The 23,389-nt window shown below is 39.8% G+C and overlaps 5 protein-coding genes and 2 non-coding genes across 13 annotated transcripts in view; 3 read left to right on the top strand and 4 right to left on the bottom strand.

Moving 5' to 3' along the window:
• Positions 1-16,246, bottom strand: part of Alh (coiled coil domain containing protein Alhambra) — a 30,064-nt gene extending 13,818 nt beyond the window's left edge. For all 5 annotated transcript variants that reach the window (XM_089262352.1, XM_089262357.1, XM_089262362.1 and 2 more), the window contains exons 1-6: positions 16,105-16,246; positions 13,690-13,747; positions 12,913-13,409; positions 12,649-12,845; positions 11,191-12,587; positions 11,033-11,120 (exon numbers count right to left, since the gene is read on the bottom strand). In XM_089262352.1, the coding sequence (XP_089118478.1) occupies positions 11,033-11,120; positions 11,191-12,587; positions 12,649-12,845; positions 12,913-13,267 (2,037 nt within the window). In that variant the 5' untranslated portion in view covers positions 13,268-13,409; positions 13,690-13,747; positions 16,105-16,246. The remainder of the gene's footprint in view (positions 1-11,032; positions 11,121-11,190; positions 12,588-12,648; positions 12,846-12,912; positions 13,410-13,689; positions 13,748-16,104) is intronic.
• Mlp84B (Muscle LIM protein at 84B) lies at positions 3,942-9,273 on the bottom strand. Of its 3 annotated transcripts, none has more exons than XM_018107086.3 (2): positions 9,114-9,273; positions 3,942-6,522 (listed from the first exon to the last, which is right to left on the bottom strand). In XM_018107086.3, the coding sequence occupies exon 2, from the start codon at positions 6,365-6,367 to the stop codon at positions 4,895-4,897; it is 1,473 nt and encodes a 490-aa protein (XP_017962575.1). In that variant the 5' UTR covers positions 6,368-6,522; positions 9,114-9,273; the 3' UTR covers positions 3,942-4,894. The 3 variants fall into 3 exon arrangements, with proteins under 3 accessions (XP_017962575.1, XP_030244799.1, XP_089113334.1); XM_030388939.2 differs by lacking the exon at positions 9,114-9,273 and adding an exon at positions 7,977-8,117; XM_089257208.1 differs by lacking the exon at positions 9,114-9,273 and adding an exon at positions 7,973-8,090.
• Positions 16,247-16,510: 264 nt separating the features above from the next.
• LOC108655411 (secernin-3) lies at positions 16,511-18,322 on the top strand. The gene is made up of 3 exons (XM_018107122.3): positions 16,511-16,751; positions 16,825-17,012; positions 17,129-18,322. Exons 1-3 carry the CDS (start codon positions 16,602-16,604, stop codon positions 17,850-17,852), a joined length of 1,062 nt encoding a protein of 353 aa, XP_017962611.1. The 5' UTR covers positions 16,511-16,601; the 3' UTR covers positions 17,853-18,322.
• LOC108655447 (ELMO domain-containing protein 2) lies at positions 18,181-19,735 on the bottom strand. The gene is made up of 2 exons (XM_018107165.3): positions 19,127-19,735; positions 18,181-19,064 (listed from the first exon to the last, which is right to left on the bottom strand). The coding sequence occupies exons 1-2, from the start codon at positions 19,374-19,376 to the stop codon at positions 18,364-18,366; spliced, it is 951 nt and encodes a 316-aa protein (XP_017962654.1). The 5' UTR covers positions 19,377-19,735; the 3' UTR covers positions 18,181-18,363.
• Positions 19,736-20,021: 286 nt separating this feature from the next.
• LOC108649183 (uncharacterized) lies at positions 20,022-21,591 on the top strand. Its single transcript, XM_018098204.3, has 4 exons — positions 20,022-20,253; positions 20,372-20,424; positions 20,825-21,013; positions 21,083-21,591. The coding sequence occupies exons 1-4, from the start codon at positions 20,211-20,213 to the stop codon at positions 21,551-21,553; spliced, it is 756 nt and encodes a 251-aa protein (XP_017953693.1). The 5' UTR covers positions 20,022-20,210; the 3' UTR covers positions 21,554-21,591.
• Positions 20,620-20,691, top strand: TRNAG-UCC (transfer RNA glycine (anticodon UCC)). The gene has a single exon. It is a non-coding gene; the product is annotated as a tRNA-Gly (tRNA).
• Positions 21,592-21,615: 24 nt separating the features above from the next.
• Positions 21,616-21,687, bottom strand: TRNAG-UCC (transfer RNA glycine (anticodon UCC)). Its single transcript has one exon. It is a non-coding gene; the product is annotated as a tRNA-Gly (tRNA).
• Positions 21,688-23,389: the final 1,702 nt, after the last annotated feature.

Raw genomic sequence — 23,389 nt, 5'->3', positions numbered from 1 at the left:
CTATTGACTGTCATCAAATCAAAGAAGGTGGCAAAGAGCGCAATAATGGCGCCGGATTGTCAGAAACGTACAAAGTTGGAAAATTAATATTAATATTCAGCTTTTGTCGTTGTTGTTTCTGCTTTTGCTGTGGTCGCTGGGGCAACAAAGAAATTTAGTTGTGAGGCAAGCGACAGCAATATGACATGCTTAATTAACCGACCCGACAATTTGAGCCATATAATATGCATTAATGCATATGCATCAGACTGTTGCCCAAGCAGACCACCAAATCAAGCCAGGCAGGTGCTTGACGCTGATGCTGCTGCTCCCGCTGGTGGTGCCGCTCATATTAGGGTTTTATGTCTGCTCTGCTTAGGTCATTCAACTGCAACAACAAAAAAGGGAAACAGGAGTGAACAGAGCGAAATGGGTATAAATATTTGTTCAGGCCACGTTTCAGCTTTGTGCACGCGGCACTAAATCAACTCATTTCAAATGACTTATACTTCAATCAACCGAAATGCATAAAGTGCCAGTGGTTAGGCAAATATATTTTAAAGATCAAATTTTTATTAAAAATGTCAACAGTCAAATAAATATTTGCAATGCACACACAAACACACCCACGCCCACACAAAGCGCGCATTGTAGGTGGGTGGGAACAGTTTGTAATAACACTGAGCAGAGGTTATGACAGAACTGTTAATTGAATTAACAGCAATTTAACAGAGACAAGTCTTGATTAGCTGAACAGAGTGTTAGCAGCTCTTAATGTGCATGTTAGCGTTTCCTGTGCTTTATAACAGTTTCTTTTTGCCTTTCCTACTCTCTAAGTGTAGATGGCAATCGAGCAATGCTTGACGTCATAAAAGTAATATCTACAATAATAAAACGCACGCAGCGCACGTGTCGTGCCTATGAATTTGACAAATGCAATGACAGGAGGACGTCCGACAGACTAACGGCATTACGCACCCACTGCCAAAAAAGGTGTTGATTTTGCTACCGGGTAAACCCGCATGAAGGTCTGCCTTTACTCAGTTGGGTGGTGTTAAAAAAAAGCCATTTAATTGCTTTCGGAAAATTGTATGTGACTATTTAATATTTATGACTTCTCAGAGAGCAAATCAGTTAAGTCAAGGGGACAATGTTAGTTTTATAAGATTCTCTGCAGGTGGTGTGAGAGCATATAATCATTATATCTCTCTCTCATTCTCTTATAACTCTGGTATAAGAGAGCGTGACTGTGTGTGAGCAATAGTCGAATATCAATTTTGACAACCGCCTATAATTGAATACAGTTACGGGTGACAAATTTATAAGTTATCACCCACCACCCGCTGGGCACACACGATGGCAATGTCACTACCACCACCACAACCACCACCACAGAGCTGCAAATAACGCAGCATGAGGTCCTTCCGTTTATGATTATTATATTTACAAATACACTTCCATCAAGGGGTATAATAGTGTTCATATGAGAAATGTCGGTAGATCTTTTCAAAATCGAGTTGGACTCAACCGATCCATGTACATATAGTATTGGAGTGATCCATGGGAACTAAAGTTGACCTATGTTAAACTTATGGTACTCTCCTTCTAGAAAATCACAATTATATGATTTTATTATGGATATAAGGGTATCAAGTCTTCGCTCTTTAGGCATTGGTAGTATGCGAAATCGCCGCTAGTTCTTGATTGTAGCTCTCTTGTTCACAATAAATTGCAATTTCAACTTTATAACTAGTAATTTGTTAGCTCAAGTGTGACCAGCTTGAAAAACAGCCCCACATAAAATCGATATTGTTGGCCATTAAATGCAATGCAGTCACGTAAAAGAGATTGATGTGTCTAGGATAAATCAGATGATATCAATCAAATTACAAATGGGTTTTCTCCAGACTCGAGTCGATTTGCTTACCTGCTCTTATGTGTTACTTAACATAATTTATTTTTATTTCATAATCAAAATCTCGCTAACGTATACATACGTATTTCAACAACGCATAAATCCGTTCGCGCCACAGATCACAAGATATTAAAGATTAATTAAAGCCAAAAGGGAAATTTAGATATGTATACAGATGAACTATATTTAGAACCCATCGGCATAGTCATTCGCGTTGTTTATCAATCAGAATAGGTTAAGAGCGGTTCGCATGTGTCATATGTGCAAAAATTTCAAAATTGAATCACTCGAAAATAGATGCTGACTAGGTGGATGGATCTAAAAATATAGCATAGCTACGTATCGAACAGCGCAAACAACGATCGTATCGAACAACACACCTGGCTACAAACGACCTCAGACAATTTATTTCATTTATTTTTGCTATTGAAAACATTATTTCAACAAAAATACACATGTATAATATAATATATATGACTCTTATGAATATGGCATCGAATGAATGTGCCGCCGCCTGCTGCCTGCTGGCATAGCAACGTCAACTATTTTATATTTATTTCGTGGTCAACGTCATTTTAAATACTGCGAAGGAAATCTGCGAAATTGATCGACTAACAGATACGCTGTAGCAGACGGAGATTAGTGAAGAGAGAGTTTCAGTTTAGATACTAGTATTAATGTACTTAATTATAGAGTAGTGCTTGTTTTATAGATAGTTAGCTCTTTGAAAAACGTCAAGATAAGCTGAAAATTCTTGGCAGCTTAAGAAAACTTCCAACCATAACTGTGTGCAAAACTATTCTACCTTTTTATATGTCCACAGGGTATAATAATTACCAAAAATAGCTACATGTACATGTATGTACATGTATCACATAAGCGCATTCAGGTAGTTTTGAGATACCTTGTGATCAAGGCAACTGACTCCATATTCACAGCGCTTTCGCTAATTATCTTCTAAATGCTATTCAAGTTTTGTTTTATATAAAGTATATTTACTGAGGGCATTCAGCTTTTCATCTAAACTCTACTTTCTTATAAAAATATAAAAGAAAGTTAAAAGACATATGCCTTAATTGTTCTTCTTGATTTTTATATTAACTGTATTACATTATCTAGTTAACATTAAATATAGACGAAGAATTTCATATTTTTGATACTTTTCATATCATATACTTTCACTTAAGACTATAAACATTTTCAAATGAGATGACACACTTCACTAGTTCGTTAATATACTGCACTTAATCCATAGGGTATATGAAACACTTCATATAGTATAGAAGAAGCTCTGAAAGATTTGTAAATAATTTTGAAAAATGTTCAGTTGATGACGCTCAAACGTCGCTATGTGATTAGTTCAAAAGCATTTTTTGTTCTTTTTAGATTTTAAAAATGTGAAATGACGAGAAATTCCAATATTTCAATACTCTGATCAAAGAACATCAAGGAATAGGAATTGCTCAAGAGTCTAGTTAAGAGTGAGTATTGAAAACCGAGAGTACGTGGCAATAAATACCGTCATTGCAACGAACCAGATCTCTTGAGTGAAAAACTTAAAGTTCAAGAAGAAGCTTTTACATTCACTAGTCAAAAAGTTTTCTCACGCTCTCTCTCTGTCTCTCTCTTGAAATGCAGCATATTAGCATCATATTTATATTTAGAAAATCGTTTCGAATACGGTTATGGAACATGCTTGAGCAACCCAAATGAGAAGTCTGAGTATACAAAAAACATATATATTTAAATATATGTATATACATATATATAAATATATATATATCTGCCGACGTCGAAACTTAAGTATAGCCAGAGAATGTTGAGCAATTATTTTGTACACGAAGTCGGTCGATCGGTCGGCTGCTAAATATAGACCATATTGTATGGCTCAATCTCTCGCCGAACTAGAAAACAAACACCCACTAAAACTAATTACTCAGGTATGCCGACATAGCCAATTAATTAAAAAAATAATAATAACTATAATCAAATTATGTGCAACGTTCGAAAACAACAAATTCCAAAAGAACGAAAGAAAAACATTCCATTTGTTTCCATGGAACCCACTGGGGCATATATTATTGGATGTTATAATGTGTTTGTGTGTGCGTATTGTATATAGAGCGAGTCCAAACATTGCTCATGGATTAGAATTAGAATTAGAGAAAAATCAAACCGAATAATTGGAAAAAAAAAAAATATCATCAAGATTTCGAAAGTACTTATAACATATAAACTAAATAAGCTAAATATACATAAATATATCATCATCATCATCATTTTCATTTATCAATTATCATAATCATTAGCATAGGAGCAATAGCTCTATAGTATATCTCTGCTTTTATATTGGAGCATTTTCGAAATAGATAATAATAATATTTAAAAAAAAAGCGACTGCAGTTCTCTTTCTACACTTCGATCTCTGTAAGTCTCAGTGCGGTACAGTTGCCTATTCGAAATTTTAGCTGCAACTGTAGCTCTCTGTTAGCCTGCATTTCATTTATGTTTCTATTATAATAATTATAATAAATGTTTCAAAATTTATGATCTTTGTTTATATTATGCCTTTGCCTGTGCCGTTGTCGCTTGATTCGTTAGTTGGCGTTCGATAGTTAATTTCGTATTATTTCTTTTAAGCTTTTCTCTCGTAAGTTTTCAACTTCAATATATATATATTTTTTTTTGTGGTTTTCTTAAATTTCTTTTATTCTTTTTTTTGTGTGAAATTTTTTTCATTTCTGTTTTTTGTTGTTCCATAAAGCTTATTTCTCACATAACCTAAGACAAAAACGTTAGCAGTTTCTGCATTTCGTTCAATCAAAAAATCGTTGGAAACCGAAGACTACGTTAGCTAGCATTGCGGATGGAGTTAAGTGAAGAGTTTTACACCTTTTTCTTTCTTTCTTGGGATAGATTAAAACAAATATGGTAAATCGGAACGATTGTTGCTGGATAATATTGGATTATTGGGTAATTTAAGGGTATTTTGAAAGGCATTTAGAACGTTGTCAAAGCGCCCGCGCCGAGGCCGTAGCCCACGCCCTTGGGTCCGAAATTGCGGCTGTAGCAGGAGCGGCAGTAGATGTCGCCATCGGGTCCGTCATTGAGGTTCGTAGAGTCGAGAGACTTGCGGCAATCGGAGCAGTAGAAGCAGCGCTTGTGCCAAATGCGACTCTTGCTGATCATCTGTTCGGCGGCAAAGACGGCAAAGCCGCAGCGTGGACAACCGCCGGACGTCTTTTGGCCGTTCAGTGGACCGCCATCGGGAAACTGGATGGTGGACTCGCCGCTGGTGGAGACCAGGGTGGGGGCATGGCCATAGCCAAAGCCCTTGGGGCCATACCGCTTGCCGTAGCAGGCCTTGCAGTAAATGTCGCCATCGGGGCCATCGCAGGCCAGCACCGAGTCGAGTGGACGATGGCAATCGGTGCAATTGTAGCACTTTTTGTGCCACATCTTGCCCTTGGAGAGCTGCTGCTCGGCGGCAAAGACGGCGCCGCCGCAGCGTGGGCAGCCCTCGCCTTCGGGCGCCTTGATCGAGGTGGTATCCGGATTGATGAACGGGCGACTTGAGCTGATCTGTTCCTCGGTCAAGCCATCCGTCTGCAGGAAACCAGAGCCGCAGGCAAAGCCATAGCCGTGTGGGCCCCACTTCTTGCCGTAGCAGGTCCTGCAGTAAACATCGCCATCGGGGCCATCGCTGGCATTGATCGAGTCCAGAGTCCTGTGGCAGTCTTTGCAGTTGTAGCACTTCTTGTGCCACTCACGGCCCTTGGACAGCTTCTGCTCGGCGGCAAAGACGGCGCCGCCGCAGCGCGGACAACCCTCGCCGGGACGTGCCTTAATCCTGTCCACCTCGATGGCGGCACGCATCGATGGTGCACCATCCTCGGTGGCATAGCAATCCGACTGGAGAGCGCCGCCGCCCTGGCCATAGCCATAGCCCTTGGGTCCGAACTGCTTGGCATAGCAGCCCTTGCAGTAGATGTTCTTGTCGGGCGCCTCGCAGCACAGGATCGAGTCGAGGCCCTTCTTGCAGGTGCCGCACTTGAAGCACTCCTTGTGCCAGGCGCGTCCGCGGGCCAGCATCTGTTCGGCGGCATAGACATAGCCGCCGCATCTGGGGCAGCCCTCGCCCTCCGGCGCCCTGGCAATGGCGCGTGGCTCAAGCCGAGCACCGTTCCTCACCACATCGCCGTTCTGGAACTGTGCGCCATTGTCCATGGAGAGTGTGCCGGCGCCGGTGCCGAAGCCGTAGCCCTTCGGCCCATATTTGCGTCCGTGGCACACCTTGCAGTACAGCTCCCGATCGTGCTCTGAGCAATTGGTCGAGTCCAAGGATTTGTTGCACATGGAGCATTTGAAGCAATTCTTGTGGAATACATAGCCGCCAGCCAGGCGCTCCTCAGCGGCGTATACGCTCTTGCCGCAGCGCGGGCATTTGGGGGACTCGATCGGTTGTAGGGGCATTCTGCGACTGTATTTGTTGTTTTTGTTCTTGCTTGTTGTTGTACTCGGATTTGAGGTATATTGAGGATATTCCCTTTCGGATTGCAATCAAACTGAGCTCTAACCACGACTTGGGGTACGATTATCTGTATCTATGTATATTATATGCTTATTATCTGAAAGTGCAAACAGAGAGCAGAAGATTCAACATACAGTGCCTCCATCGTCTCGTTCGTTGCAGCGTTGGAAAGCGAATTGAAGCAAAGCTGTGGTAATTGTGGTGATGGCTTTGGTTTTAGTGGTGTTGATAGAGATGAACACGTTGATGGTTTAGTTGCTGCATCAGATGAAAAGTAGCATGTGCATAAACTCTAGCCAAAGTTGGTGAACTCAGTTTTTAGTACATGTATGAAATCAGTTTTGTTTTTATTAGTTCAAGCTGTCATTGATATTTTAGTACATGTACTGAAGAATCAAATAAATATGTTTTTTGTGTCCCATTGTATTTATGGTAGGATTTGTAGTCCATTAAGTGCTAGAGTTTTTCTTTTATACGTTTAGTACATGTTTACGCCTAATAATTACTCGTTATATTTTAGCTTTAATAAAAACTGATCAATCGATCCAAATATATTTTCATTTTTTTAGTATATGTACTAAATTATTTTTGTTTGTATAAGTCTAATTGTACTCAGAAGTCGTGTAATATATGTTATTTCATTAACTGCCTCAAATCTCAAATTGAAATCTTAAAGAAAGGATGTTTGTATATTTTAGTACACGTGCCAAATAATATTCATTCATCCACTTAAGGAGTAAAAATAAGCTTAAAAACGTATGCGTATAGCATGTACTATATAAAAAATGTCTTATCTCTATTCTACTTTGCGACGTTTCCTACTTCTAATTCACGTAGTTCTTAATACATGTACTAAAATGAACTAAATGATCAACAGTATATGAAATCGTAGTTCTAGTTCTTCATTTCCCCAATGCATGTACTAAAATGTAGAGGGTAATGTTTGCAGGTCCTACTACATGTGCGTCATATCCTAAGTTTGCCAATTTTAAGCAGATAATCTTCTTTATTGTCGTCTGTCATAAATCACCATTGGAAACGTCCATTGTCTCTCTGCTAATGAGTTGATTTTGTAGATGAAAATTACCCAACGGACAGCAAGCCCACCTACGTAATAAAAACACGCGCACATCTATAGTATATATGAAATTTATGAACAGCAAATGGAAAACGTTTGAAATTTCTTCAAAATAAATTCATATATCTTTTGCCAGCAAACAAATTGTTGAGCTATAGAATGTGTATCTGTGGTTGAGCGAGTCTTTTTTTGCTTTAAAAATAACACAGGTGAATATGAACACTGCCCGATGACAAACCCATTTTCCGACCCGCTCTGACTCAGCACCCAGTGCCCGTTTTTTTGCCCGTCTTCATTGTACAGTGGGTGACAAATATATGCATGCATGCAGTTGTTTTAGATGTGTTAAAGCTGTTTACATTTGTTAACTGCTGAACAGATATCGGTTAAAAGCACGCTGCAATATATATATACGTATATCTGTGATAATATATAGATATGTATATTTGTGTTTGGGGAGGAACAGCACCTACATTGATCGACACAAACACCACACACGAAAGAACTGAGAACTGAACTGGAAGATTGCTCAACGCAAACTAATCTATAGAATTGTGAGTGCACACGGCACACGGCGCTGAGAATTCCCATGTTTCAGTTTTATTCGAAAAATTTGTGCTTTTCTTTTTCAGTTGGTTTTTGTTGGTTTCATTTGAGAAACTTTAGATGCGGAACAATTTTCATCTAATATCTCGCCAGAGAGTGGGATGGAAATATGAATGTGTGCGTAGCACTGCCACGTCAATGTGTGTGTGTTGTGTGTATGTGTGAATATCTCACAAGCAGCCAAGGCAGCGGCGTCTGTGGTTTTTCAACTTGTTCTACACACATCACACACACACACACACATAAACACACAAGAGTTTGAAAAGTTTTTCATTTCACATCATTCGTTCTCTTATTTTTTTGTATGCGGTAACAGGGCGAAAATGTTGTGCGAAAATTCTTCGTACGCTTGTGCGAATTTGAAATGGGGGAAACTGCATTATCATGATTAGCTAATTGAATGCAAAGACGAATTGTTCAATAAATTGTTTACACTCTCTGTTCAGGGTCTGATCCATAAAGGTCAAGTGGCAGCTGTGTTGTCTGATCTCAAAAACGTTCACATGGATAAATAGTTGCAACATTTCGCCAGTTACGCACAATCAATTTGCACTATATAAAGCCAGAGGAGGCCAGGCTAGGCCAGGCCAGCCTAGGCTAGGCTAGGCCAGTTGGCCAGTTAGAACATCTGTGTACTCTGGGGCAAAAGCTATTTCACTAAAAAACAGATCTATAAATACGAGTTCGTGGGAAATGTTTTTCTTTTTTCGTTACATTGCCCCAATGGAGCCAGCTACATTTTTCTTTTACGTTATTTTCCTTCGCTTTTCCTCGTTTTCATCTCGTTTTTTTGTTCTTGCTTTTCTTTTTTATGTGTGTGGTGTCAAAATGTGTGCCAAATTTTCTATAATTAAACTTCATCATATGCAGTTCTTGATTTAATTTCTCTGTGGCAGCTTTTTACCGATATTTGTTCACAAGTTTTATCTGTATGAAAATGAATTGCAGAAACTCTCGTATAAATACATATATATACATATATATTTATATGTGTGTGTATTTACTTTTCGTTCGTTATAATAAAAATTCGCAAAAAACGTATTTTTGTTTTCTTAATTTGTAGTTAGAGCCTTTTGGCTTCGATTAGCAACGATTTTCGACTGAGCGGGCTAGAAAATTGTCAACTTTTTGTTGGGGGCCGCTACCCTGGCGCTATGTGGACTCTGAGAATATATCTGTCTGCACACGGCACAACGGATAGCGACAGCGAGATGCTTGTCGTCTTAGCCAAATGATAGGGATGACTATATAGTCGACAAACAACAACGATATCAGCAGCAACAACAACAACAACAACAGCGAGACGAACAACAAATCAAAATGTTTCATAGTATAAGACATAGTCAATGCGATCATTGCCGTAAATTTGATCAGAAACAACAAATAAATAAATGAATGAATAACAAATTTCGACGACTTTTCCAGAAGATATTTACTTGTTCGAAGGCAAGGAATGTGTCATGGTATACCCTGTAATAATCTTTACTAATACATATATAAAACTCTCACTTCAAATGAGCAATGAGTATCTATTATTCATCAGCTTTCAATATTGTTCCGTGTTAATATTGCACACTTGCATTTAATTAAAATTTAAAATTCATCATTCCCACATACAAAGCTTTCATATTAGAAACAAAATTAATGGGACATGGTCCACGTCAATGCACATCAATCACATTGAAAAATAGAAAATGGCAAATTTATTTATGTGAATATTGATGGAATAGGGGAGGCATCCAACAAAAATACGGCCCATAACTGAAGCAACCTCAGAATAGTTGCACTTCTCAATCATAGATGACCAAATACCCTGTGCTATAAAGAAATAGAGACTATAAACGCTTTGAAATTGATTTGATTGAGCTATGTAACAGTAGAAATTAAAGATCTGTTAATTTAACAGAAGAGATTATTAACATACGCATAGTAAGTTAACATACAGTTACTCTTATTATGAGGCTGCCAATATTCGAATAGGACAATCGAGCAAAAGCTGCGAGTTTAACAGAAATGTTAGCTAACATTAACGTACTTAGTGTCTTAGCAGTAGTAGAGGAGCAACTTAACATAGTACAATAAATTGATACGAAATCAATTTGCAGTTGTTCAAGTATGAGTAATTAATGTGAATATAAATTTTTATAGGTTTAGATTTTTTTTGGATTTAAATGTTCACTTAACCAATAATTCAATTAAACCTAAATTACCATATAATTACATTCGGTATACCGAATACTAAGTATAAATATTTTTTTATATCCATAATGTACATAAAATTCAATTATGCTATAAATTGATAAGTTACAATAATATTAATATTTAGTTAAAGTCACGCCCCATACATATTGTAGCGAAATTATAATACACCGTACCAGTTGCTATACAAATATATAAAGGGTATTATTGAAAAACACGAATTTCTCGAACATTTCTTTCAGGTATGCCACATATTTTCCACATACATCGTGCTGCGCACCTTGTGCTTGACGTTTTACATATATGTATGTATTTATATAAATATTCATACATTTTTTTCTTTCCCAAAGGTGTGTGCATTAATAATTGCATTTCTACTTATAAATATGATACGAAAGTTGGTAAAGCGCCTGCGCCGGCCACTCGCGTCGAGTGGGAGCGAGTGAAATGGTTATAGAAGTGAGTTGACTAGTTGGTTCATCCTTTCGAATGGACTGTCGGATGTGTGAGTAGCAGACACTTGACAAGTTGTAGACAAGTGTACGAGATTAGAAGACTATTATTCAAAGGCAACTTTGTAGCCAGACGAGCGACTGTATCAAGAGAGCAGAGAACTCTTAAGAGAGCGCTACGAAAAACACTCAAGAGATGCGCTCTACCGAACTATTTATAGGGCCCTACGCGCACTGACCGAGAGATAAACAAAACTAGAAAATACACTCACCCGCTTGGAGCTTTTCTCGATTTCCTTCTCGAAGTCCGTTAGTGGCGTCAGAGTCACGTGCACATCCTTAATAATATCCCGAAATGAGCTGTAGCAAAGGAAGAATATTAGTATAAAGAATGCTCTACAAAGATTTACTCTCTAATTAGTTTGTATACCTATTGTGATCTTCCAGGTTGATGCTGGTAACTGCTTTAGCAGCGTCCACCTTACGCTTTTTGGAAACTGTGGAGCTGCTGGCTGAGGGTGCCAGGTTGTGGCTTGATGTTGTTGTGGATGTGGCATTTGCAACTGATGCAGCTACCTTACTGTTGCTGCTGCTGCCACTGCCTGGATTAGTGCTGTTGGAGCCGAGGCCAAGCGGGTTGAGAGTGCTGTTTGTGGACGTACCAGCGCCCGACAAACTATCCAAGTTACTTGTATTGCTGCTACCGGCAAAGGATGACGACGCATCCTTCACGGCGGCACTACTGTTGCTACTGCTTGTGGCATGCAGCTCGGCGCCGAAACCGCCGCCCAAGTTGCCCGCCAATTGCATTTTGCCCGAGGCGCTGCCCGTTGAGCTGCTGAGAGCCGACGTACTAAGATTCTGGGCATGATTACTATGTTCATTGATCGAGGCAGCAGCTAGACTGCTGCCAGCATTGCCACTACTCGATACATGAGCTGTTGAAGTGGAGCTGTTGTTGGCTGTAATGTTGCTGGCACTGGGCATGTTGCTGCTGCTTGTTGCATTGCTGCTGCTGCTGCTGGCAGCAACGATGGCAGCTTCTTTGGAGCTTTCTTTGTTTTTCGATGACTTTGACGATTTGTCGCGTGACGACGAGGAGGATGAAGACGAAGAAGAGGTTGATGAGTGGGAAAAGCTATTGTTTGATGAATTACTACCGCCATCCTTATCCTTATCCTTGTCCTTGCTGGAACCAGAGCCGGATTGCTTGCCCAAACTTTTACTATGCTTATCCTTATAGCTGCTGCTGGAGCTGGTAGCCGATGACTTAGTGGTTGAATTGCTTTGCCCTATTGCATTGCTGGAGCTGCTGCTGCTGCCGGCTCCAGTCACATTGGTATTGCTACTGCTGCCCATGGCACTTCCACTGCCTGGGATCGGGGCTGCAACGCTGCCACTAATAGAACTCGTCAAGGAGTTGCTCATGGTACTGTTATTGCTAGTAGAGATTGTGCTGCTACTGCTGTTGCCGGCCAGAAAGCTGCCAGCAGAGGAGGTGTTCGTAACCACAGCTGAGCTCGATGAGCTTGTGGAGTTTGGCAGCCCCGTTGCTGTTCCGGAGCTGCTGCCTGATGATACCGAAGATTTACCAGAGGCATTCGATTTGCGCTGCTTCGATGAGGATGAAACGGTGTTTCCGCCGCTCGGCAAGCTCGATGAGCTAGCGGCTAAGCTACTGCTTGTTATCTTAATGCTTGTTGCAGATGTGGATGCCGAGTTCATGGTCGAATCGATTTCCTTCTCAGGCGACGAGCACGAATCGGAGGAGGTGTCATGTTGTACGGGTTTGTAGGGTGGTATAGTTTTGACGTTTCCGCCCTTTTTCTGCGAGACGAATAGGAACAGGCATGAGCGTATAAAAATGAGGACTCGAGCATAGACTCACCAATTTGCTGTAATGATGCTGGCAATAGCCGCAGTATTTGACATTATCTAGGTAGTTGCCAGCCTCCTCACAGAGCAGGCCCAAGCTTTGGGCACAGGTCACATGGAACTGTTGCTTGCAGTTGGCCTTGTTGCACTGCATGCAGGCCCCGACATTGGCACGGTTCGGTTTTCCGATCTCCAGGCATATGTAGCAGGCTGTTGATCATAAAAACAAAATACAATTGGTAAGAGAATGCAGCGGGTATGGCTAAACATGACTCACTTTTAGAGTAGCGCTCCTGCGGTATAAGGGTCAATATAATGGGTTCCATTGTGGTCACATTGCCAAATCGAATCTCGGGTATGTAGAGGGCGCAGACGACATGCGCCCAGCCGCTGGTGTCAGTCTTCTTGAGGGCTCCATCTCGCGAGGGGCAAATCTCGCAGCGCACGCGCGAAGTGCGCTCCTGGGATTCGCATTTACGACAATACCAGGGACCGGTGGGTACGGTAACGATGCCATAACATGCCTGATGCACAGCAACGGTGCAGTTTTGGCCGTCACAGTAGACGAGCGGGTTCTCCGGCCACCCCCGCTCGTCCGAACAAACGCAGCATCCGCCCACCATTTCTTTCATATCGTCCAGCTTAAACTTCTTAATTTTGATTAATTTTCTATTCAAGTTGGTGGAGTGAATGGTGTCGTCGTTGCTGCTGGAGTCTAACAACTCCAGTTTTGTATTTAGTGATGAAGGAATTGCGTCTGTTTACAAACACTCGCTGCAAAAATAAACAAATACTGTTACAATATAGATAATCAAAAAATGCAATGGGTAAATTGAATGCCAATCGATAAGTTAATCTTATCTATTAATTAATTTCTTGTAGCTAGATTTACAAAAACAAAAAATATCTAACAAAGCTCCTATTGGATAATAAAACTTAAAATATTACTTCCGAAATGAAATATAGATAATAAAAGCTCTCTGAAAAAAAATTCCAAAAATGTTTATGCGAAGTCTATTATATTTCTTAATATATCATTATTTCAGATGCTCACCAGAAAATTATTAATTGTGGTTAATTGACTAGTCAACTAACCTCAAGCCGCCTCTTAGCTAAAACGAGAAAAATACAAATTACTAAATATGTATATACATACATATAAAATGTATAATAAACATTGTTCAACCGTTAAAATTAGGCTGTTGACACATAAACAAAGTCCTTGAATCGATATATCGCTGGCATGTGTTATCGATATTTGCATTTGGCCAATTGCATTGCAGGTGCTGTTCGCAAGGTCAATGGCGCATTCGTAAACAATAACAATAACAACAATCAGAGGCAGGCCGGGCCGGGCCGGTTTATTTATTAAATAATATTTAACATGAATATTCTGTGCGCTAGAGTGAGACAGTATGTGTGCACAATTTACACACACATATAGAAAAGTAGGTTCACACAATACACACGCCACACACACACATACATGCATGTATAGAGTTCTCAATGTCAAGGTATATTTGTATGTATATATATATGGTATTATTTTTTTTTTGCGGCCGCCAACGCACTTCGAACAGCGATTGTTTTTGCGATTTGATTTTGATTTGGGGGCACACAAATTATGGTGATAAACATATCCACATCACATCCCAATGAGCACAATAATCGAACCCAATAAAAATACCAACAAATTTTGGTTACGTGCAGCGATCACAAAAATACACGCACACGAGCACTTACATACACACACATGCGGACAGGCATTCGAACGGATGGGCATTCCACCGATTGGCTGGTTCATTGAACCTGTCGGTGGCCACAAAATAAAATGTTGCTTTTTTCTTAATGTAAACAATGCCAACGTTAAAAATAAAACTAAGTAATTTTTTAAACGTTGATCTTCAATACAGCCATAAACTTCAATAAACAGTTGCATTAGACGATTATTGATTTTTCAACACAGTGATTTTGCTTAATTAGCACAAAAAAAGAAGAAATTGATGCACATGCATATGTGGGTCGCATCTGCAGAGATTTTATGGTTGCTTCAGCAACGAACCAACATAATCATAATAACGAAGACCGTCGAATGCCATGCTGGCTTTCATTCACGTTTTTATGTATGTATATACATATGTACATATATATATATATGTATTTATGTGCGTTTTTGCTTATGTATGCGGGTGTCTTATTGTACCGTTATTGGGTCAACGTGTTGCCAACTGCCGAAAACGCAGTGGCTGCGATGCACGTGTTGCCAACTGCTTGCGAGAGCAACATTAACAGTGTAAGTGTAAATAAAAGAACTAAATACACACATATATATACACATGCACACACACGAATGAAATGAGGCCGCTCCGCACGCAGCTTTTGTAATGTTTACAATACGACGTTGGAGCAGGGGTAGCGGCAGAGCAATGCACTTTCGACGAGAACGCCTACAAGCAAACAGATACACACAAAGATTAGATGTATATAAGCATACATACATATAAACCAAATGCCGCATAAGGGGGCACATTGGGGGAGGAATGTAACGGCACTTTATATGTATTTTGTATATATACATACATAAATGTATATAAATATTTTCATCACTTGAAGCCAGATGCTTTGAAAGGGGCTGGGATGGTTTTGGTTTGGGCTGCGCTAGATGCGGAATTGGAGTTGGAGCAGACAGCGAGAGCGAGTGAGGGTGGTTTGTGTTCCGCTTTCACACTTAAAGCATGCCACACACTTCAATTTCAACCAGTTTTCCACAAAAATGTGTATACTCAAAGCTTGAAATTATTGATTTTCTGCGATTACATTTAAATCAACTCGACGTGGGCACCTTAAAACGTCATCACATTCACTGGCAGGGTGAAAATTTAACCCAACTCAAAGCCAACAATAACAACAAAAACATTAGCAGCAACAACAAAAAAACAACGAAAACTAGTTTCAGACCAAAAACAACATGAAAATGCGCGCGGTCAAAGTGGTCAAGCAACGCGAAGCGGCACACGCACACACACATTCACACATACGCGCGCACGTACACTTAACCGAGAAGAAATATCTGCTTAGGGAGCGGCAGCGGCAGAGGCCCACCGACACCGATTGCGAGTCTTAAAGTTGAAATTCTTTTGATTCGCATTTGCTATTTGCATAAACTCACTGTAATTTCTTATTGGAAGCGCGCTGCACAATATGAATATTGATTTTCTTTTCCAGGCACTTTTTTGTCACTTTGCGTTCCAATTGTAATTTCACTTCATTTCTTTTTCTTCACATTTATTTCTTTAAATTGGAAGATAGCGACAATTTATTAAGTTTTTTTTAATAGCCGCACAAGCCGGACAGCGATGGTTTGGCCGCCCACGAGTTACAACGCACGCAAGTAAAATAATCAACACACAAAAAAGGCGCTGAACATCCACCAACAGCAGTAGCAACAACAATATGCACGAGTATTTACCTTGTAACTTGTTTGTTGTTGTTTCGCTCGCACCACAATCCAACTCGAAGATACGCCCGAATGAGACAACACCTGCACACAGACTGCTGTATACAAATGCAATTCTTCGACGACGTTTTCAGCCTCTGCGACACTTTTTCGGATCAAAACTGCATTTATAACACTTTGCGGCTTCCCGAAGTAAGAGCGGATTATTTAAATTTATATGATTTTAGTTGATTTTCTACTTTTACAACTTTTTAGACCACTGCGACTGTGTTCAGCAATGGTAATATTGTAAGAACAAGAAAATAATCGATTAATTCAAGCAATCGATTTAAAAAAGGTTGGCAGAGCTCTGAATTCACACGCAGCCAACTTCATCCAACCAACTTTTATTAACAGAATTCTGTTATGTCAATTGGCGTCAACAGACTGTAACGGCAACAGCTGTTGCGAAAAATCAATTTTGCAAATTTGTCTGTGTCTGAGCATATAATTTATTTAAAAAATAAAAAATGTCCTCAAATGCTGACTGTTTTATTGTGCTGCCAGCCAATACTAAGTCTGGCTCCCTAATTTTCGGTCGCAATGGTGAGGACGCTGCAGCGGTAGGCGTGGCATCTGAAATCTGTTACTATGATGTCAGCGACGTACTGGAGGGGAAGGTAAGCTAATAAACAGCCGAAAAAAGCTTAAGTGACTCATCTTCAATGCTTTGCCACTTGCCACATATGTTAGACTGACGGTGGTGCTACTTTAGAGCCGGTGAGCGATGCTTTACGTGTTATATTGCAAAAGCCGAAGCCCTTCCTTTGGGGCGGTGACTTTGGGGCCAACGAAAGAGGTGTGGCCATAAGCCTCAGCTGGACTGATGGGGAGCAGGAGGCGAAAGACAGTGACAGTCTACTAAGCACGGATATAGTGCGGTAGGTAAAAAATATGTATATATGTATAAGTCCATATGTATGATATATATGTACATATGTATATCTGTCGCTTATATCTGTGTATCTATTTTATAAAATTCTCATACATGCTGCAGGGTGACACTAGCCGAGGCTAAAGATGCGGAAACAGCCGTTGAGCGTATTGGAGCGTTGGTAGCCAAGTACAGCAACGACAACGCCAAGATGAACATCATAGTTTGTGATCCTACGGCTGCCTGGATTTTGAGCAGTGCTGGCAAAGTGTGGGCCGCCGAAAAGCTGCAGGCCAGTTGGCTACGTGTGCCTAGTGGTGGGCTAACCGTAACCACAACTATCGATAAGTCAAGTGACGGCCTGGATACTAGTGCTAGCTTTGCGGCTGCTCACGATGCGGAGGCGCAGGCACCGGAAGCAGATTGGTGTGGCCTGAAGCCCGCTGGCGATGGCACCTACACGCAGCAGGATATGTTCGAGACATTGCGCTTGGCGAGCGGTGCTGGTTCACGGGCGGCCAACGTATCGGTGCTAACTGCTAGTTCCATTTCGTGTCACTGGTTCACCGGCACGCCAAATGCCGCCGAGTCCGTGTTCAAGCCGTTTGTGTTTGCGCCCAAGCCACGTATTTCACCACTGACTCAGGTGCAGGCCGACACGGAGCAGACGCTGTTGCACAGCTTGCATGCCAATCGTAAGCCAGCTGCGCTGGAGCACTTACGCAGCCTGGAGCGTTCCTGTGTCGATGAGTTGAATAATTACTTCTCTATCCAGGATTTTGCCAGCGAAGAGCTGGACGAGCTGCTCAAAGATTGCGTTGAGGCTGAGGTCAAGTTTTATCGCTAGAGCGAATGCTTGAAACGAACGCACCATGCTAATTATAATACTATGATATTCAACTAGCTTGCAACCAGGGCGAAGGCTCTTTTGGACGCACCAATTCGATTCGACTTGTTCATTTCATATATATATATATTTATATATACTAGGTATATCTTCAAATTGATAGGATACTCAAAAGGATTTCATCAGTATGAACGATTTATGATTTCTGTGTTAGTTGTTTTTGTTTAATTTAATATTTTTGCTTTTGCGTGATATTGAAATATGTATTTTTATAGAATTTTGTGTTCCCTATTGTGCAATCTCGAATCTCGATCATCATTTCTAAGTATTATGCATGACATTCCATTTAATTAAAATTAGTTGCGGCTAATGATTTACATACTTGCATACACATATTTATACATATATATTAAAAGTACATATAATATAGCTCTCAAATAAACGCATAAAAAGCTGCATTTATACATAAATATTATCTATGAAATTAGTTTAAGTACAACAATGTGAGCAGTTAGACGGACTCGACGACCAGGTTCGTTTTAAAGATAGTGTTCTCATTGTGGAGCGCCTCCAGTTTCGTTATCTCGAAGGCCTGATAAACTTCTCGAAAGTCCATAATATTGCGCGGTGAGCTGTCCATCCAAAACCGATCGAACTCGAAGAACAAATAGCAATATAGTTTATGGAAGTCCTCGAGCGTGCTAAAGTTTTGTTTATGCTGCGCCACCTGATTGTAGAAGTGAGTCTTGGCCGCACCAGAACGCAGAAGATTGACGGCCAAGGCAGTAAGGTTTATGCCGACAATGGCATAGGTGTAGCCCAAGGTGGGATGCATTGAGTGGAGCAGGACGTGCTTGGCGGCATCATTGTAGGCGCGCGCAAAATATAAAAGATTCTCGAGGCCCAACATGCCCATGCCGCGGAAGTCCGTTTTTGGATCATCGCCCTGAAAGCCAATTTCTTGCCATTGTTTGGAGATGCGACTTGCTAGCGGCGTTTCGGGCATCAGAAGTTTCCAGAGCTCCAGCAGCTTCTGTTCATGCTCCAGATTCTCGGAGTCGTACGCCTCGGAACGCAGCTGTTCTACTTGATGCATTAAGCGTTTATAGCCCCAAATCGTGGTCACACAATTACCGAAAAGCCTACCAAAGTCGGGATGTACATTGCTTTTTATGTGTTTTACGCGACCGACAACACTGACTGCACGTGTAGCTGTTCGGGAAAAGGGATTGTTAGCATCTATGAAGTGAGAATGCAATCTACTCTTTGCTCACCAAAATATAGCAACTCTCTGTCCGTTACATATGGGCCTGCCTCGTCCAGTTCTCTTAACATTGTCTTTATTTCCGGCTGCTTCGATTGTTGGAGGGAGCGCTCAATTAGGTGGCATCTTGGCGCACCAGCTCTTGCACCATAGCATATGCGCTGGAGCTCGGAGAGACGAGTGAACACATGCAGAAACCATTTGATAAATGGTCGTATATAACTGAATATAAACGGCAAAATTCTGTCCAATAGAAACATTTTGTGATATATAATGTCCGTAATATAAAAGACTGATTGCTTTATTTAACACGGCGTTGCCATGGCGTCGCGCCTGCGAGTTCTTTGACACAACACCAAAATAGAACCAGAAAACAGCGTGGCCAGAGGTTACGTTTGTAAATTCGCCAATTTGTGCAATACAGCAGCTGAAATGAAAACAGCGTAACTCTTTGTTATGATTTTTATGCGCCGTTGTACAGTGCTGTAAAATGTTCTAATTGCTGCAGCTGTTCTAATTGAAATATGAGTTAACAGCACTGACTGAATCAGCTGATCGAGATTTAACGATTTGATATGGGGTTAAAGTTGAGCTTGAAATAAATAAAATTTTGTATTAATTACATATATAAAATTTAGATTACAAATTGCTTATAATAAATTTTTTTATAAAAAAAAATAAAAATAAAAAGTTTGTCCCGGATGCTTTGAAGAAATGTATTTCATTCTTTTTATCTTTCCGTTTAATGGTATATATCCTAGACATTATCAAAAAAAAAAAATAAAATTTGTTCTTGTTTCTAAAAAATATTTGCCTATATAATCCTTATATTTTACATTTTATTAAATTATGTTCGGAATAATGGCGAAACCAACGCGACTTTTTAGTTAAATTTCAGCAAACGGCCGATAATATTTGCATCTGAGCTCAGCTTCTTCTTAACATAGGGCTAAAATGATAAGCCCATACTGCTGTGGAAGTGTCGTATAACAGGTTTCGGGTTTCAGATAGAGCTATCAAAATTTCTTTATAGCTTAGTTACAATCGAACACTTGATGGCAACAGTCGATTCTAAAGAAAGATAAGCGGTGAAAATGCGAGCACAGAACGGAAGACTTTGGTCAACATTGCACAATGGTGGGGGAAATTCGATTTTTGCTACTTAACTATATATTAACTTAACTTACTTAACTATATATTAATCAAGTATTTTACAGAATTTTTTAATACATTTTCTATCATTCTAATTCAATAGGAAAGTATGAGCTACGCAGTTTGGCTAAAGCTGATTTGGAGGAAGCTCTAAATGTAAGTATGCACAAATATATATGTACATACATATACATGAATCAAAATAAGACTAAATGCGAATTTGGTTATCACCGGCAATAATTAGCTTTGTAAAATAGCAATAGAAATTGAAAAATATTTGCAATTTTTTCGGTTAGAATTTTGCACTGTAAAAGCTTCAGAAAATCAATTTAGAGCAAACGTGAGGACATGGCGTCGGTGGTGTAATGGTTAGCATAGTTGCCTTCCAAGCAGTTGACCCGGGTTCGATTCCCGGCCGACGCATTGTACACTTTTTGCAGTTTTCTGCATTTTATTTTATTCACATTCATATAATAATTAACAATTCCTATAATAAAATGCTAATAACCAGATTCTAAGATCATATTTAAATATTATATTTTTGTTTTAATATTAGGTGCTGAATGATTCGTTCTTCATCAACGAATCAGTTTGCAATGGTTGTGAAATCAATTTACCCGAAAACATTCAAGCGCGCCAAGAGTTGCGGGAGCTTTGTCGAATTACAGCACAGGATGGCGTTTCGTTAATTATAAAACATGTAGAAAGCGGTCGCATTGTTGCCGTTTCCTTTAATAAGTTGCAGGCAAGTAAACGCAGCAAAATATTATTTATTTATAAACAATAAAAAGGGTCGCATGTATTTAAATTATAGTTTGCTCCACCCCCTGGAGAGGATAATTTCTTTGTAAAGTTTTACAATGAGCAGGCGAAGAGTCCTCAGGCGAAGGCTCTAATGAACTATATGATTACGATGGACGCTAAGATCGACGTGTGTGCCGAATACAACATGGATTGTGTATGTGAGTTAATGTTTTTGGCTACCTTGCCTGAGTTTGGCAGGCAAGGACTTGGTCGCGCTCTTGCTGAAATCACCATTCAGTTGGCGCGTGAATTGAGTCAGGGGCAAGGCTTGGAGGATGTGGCACCAGAATTGCAAGATAAACGACCTAAAGCGGTTACTGCCCTCTGGACATCACTATTTACCCAAAAAATTGGAAAAGCTGTTGGGTTTAAAGTGCTCAACACAGTACCCTACAGTGAATTTGAGTATAATGGTAAGCGTTTCGATGAGCGTATTAAGCCAATACATGAATTTAGTGAGCAAGTAATGTTCAAATTGTAAATAAAAAGCAAATAAAAAATTCCGAATAATAAAAAAAATTCTTGTTGCAAAAAGCCTATCTGTGCGTCGGCCGGGAATCGAACCCGGGTCAACTGCTTGGAAGGCAACTATGCTAACCATTACACCACCGACGCCACATCGAGAGCGAATGAATTTCATAAATATATAGGCGAGCGACTGAGGTGGCTAACATTTGAATAGCTGGCTATGCTATTATTTAATGTTAAATATTATGCTAAGTTAACAGTATCTATATTTTTACAGTTTAATTGTTTGAGCTTTGCATTTTATGTTACAAGCGTTGCGTTTATTTTATTTTATATATTAAACAACAAAAACCAAAGAGTTAAAGGAAATACAAATGTTTAATATATATTTATAATAAGATTTAAATCAGCAACTACCCTTAGCTATCGTGGTGCCGCCATTAAAAGGTACCTACTGTTAAATAGAATATATCCTTCTATCTGAACCCTTCTTAAAGCCCATTGTTGATTTCAATTTTTGCACTTTACTTCCCCACTTAAAAACGAGAAAAAACTTTTCAAATGAGATTAAAATTTATACACAATCCACACACACACATTGCGTTTTCGTTGCGAGTACTCGGCCAGGCATGCACTCAAGAGGATTTTGCCATCCTTAATGCTCAGTGTCAACACCATATATGGACGTAGAACAGGGATCAGAGCAGGACAGCGGCAGTGGAAGCGGCATCAGCCTCAGCTTCAGTGTGATAAGCACTTCGTACTGCCCTGACCCAGATCGCTTGCCTTACCTAAACAATACATTTAGGTTTTTAATTAGAATTCGAATAATAAAAAAAAAAACACGAATTGAAAATTGTTGGGCCAAATGACAATCCATTCAGTTTGAGGCAACCCCCTTCGCCGGCAATTGCCTGCAATAATGATATAGGGTCCCGTTGCATTCGCATTAGATAGGGTAAGTTGCCCGTAGAGGCGGTTACGCTTGATTGTGCTATATGACGTGTACATAATTCGCAGCTTGATATGAATTTAACAGAGTGTGGCATTATCTTATTTGTGGGAGCTTTAATTATATAGTACACTTACACATGGAAAATTGTGACAGGTGCAGAGCAATATGGAATTTTAGAATTTGTTTTATCGAATTATTACTGTGATATCCATATTCTTATTTGAATTTCAATCGATATAGCGCATGATATGATTGGATGATTTTAATATAATTTATGTATTACATATGTATGTATACTTCTTATTTTCATTTTCATTTATAATAGTTCCATTGCATTATTGCATTTATTGATTCTAATGTTATTTTCTCTTTTCATTTTTTCCCTATTTCCCTATTTCTATAAATATTATATTTCTATAATAAGCGACAAAGGCCTTGAAGTCTATATACATACATATATAGTAATTGGTATTACAAGTTTAAATAATTTTCTATGGAGATTTTATTATCTTGTAAATAAAAATGTTATATAAAATGAGACTCGATCTTGATTTTGGCCCAACTCACCTCAATCTTGGCAGTCGGCTGTTAACTGATTCGCCACTAGGCAACAACTTGATAAAATTGAGAACTAATTTGTTTATACAGCTGCACAAAAAGGAGCAGCGTTGGCAATGAAAACAAAAGCAACAGAAACAACAACAACAACAACAACAACAAATGATGAGATGGCGAGTCGAAAAAACAAATTGTTTATCATGGGTAGCCTTAGTGAGGTCGTCGTCGCCGATGAGGATGAGGCAGTCAGGAGCAGGAGCAGTGACAGGGGCAGGGCCAGGGGTAGGGGCAACAGACACGGAAAAAAGGACAACAAACAAACGCAAAGCAGCAAAG

The sequence above is a fragment of the Drosophila navojoa genome, chromosome 2, assembly GCF_054131105.1.
Source record: "Drosophila navojoa isolate 15081-1374.11 chromosome 2, UAZ_NAV_1.0, whole genome shotgun sequence".
NCBI lineage: Eukaryota > Metazoa > Arthropoda > Insecta > Diptera > Drosophilidae > Drosophila > Drosophila navojoa.
Note: the sequence above shows the minus strand (reverse complement) of the source record. Positions and strands in the feature narration are given on the sequence as shown.

Bases quoted from the DNA above. Each gene is read 5' to 3' on its own strand.
- Mlp84B (XM_018107086.3), bottom strand. From the start codon at position 6,367: ATGCCCCTACAACCGATCGAGTCCCCCAAATGCCCGCGCTGCGGCAAG.
- LOC108655411 (XM_018107122.3), top strand. From the start codon at position 16,602: ATGTCCTCAAATGCTGACTGTTTTATTGTGCTGCCAGCCAATACTAAG. The intron at 16,752-16,824 runs GTAAGCTAATAA...CACATATGTTAG, and splicing joins GCGACGTACTGGAGGGGAAG to ACTGACGGTGGTGCTACTTT. The intron at 17,013-17,128 runs GTAGGTAAAAAA...TACATGCTGCAG, and splicing joins CTAAGCACGGATATAGTGCG to GGTGACACTAGCCGAGGCTA.
- LOC108655447 (XM_018107165.3), bottom strand. From the start codon at position 19,376: ATGTTTCTATTGGACAGAATTTTGCCGTTTATATTCAGTTATATACGA. The intron at 19,065-19,126 runs GTGAGCAAAGAG...TTTCCCGAACAG, and splicing joins CAGAGAGTTGCTATATTTTG to CTACACGTGCAGTCAGTGTT.
- LOC108649183 (XM_018098204.3), top strand. From the start codon at position 20,211: ATGCGAGCACAGAACGGAAGACTTTGGTCAACATTGCACAATG. The intron at 20,425-20,824 runs GTAAGTATGCAC...TTTTAATATTAG, and splicing joins ATTTGGAGGAAGCTCTAAAT to GTGCTGAATGATTCGTTCTT. The intron at 21,014-21,082 runs GCAAGTAAACGC...TTTAAATTATAG, and splicing joins TTTCCTTTAATAAGTTGCAG to TTTGCTCCACCCCCTGGAGA.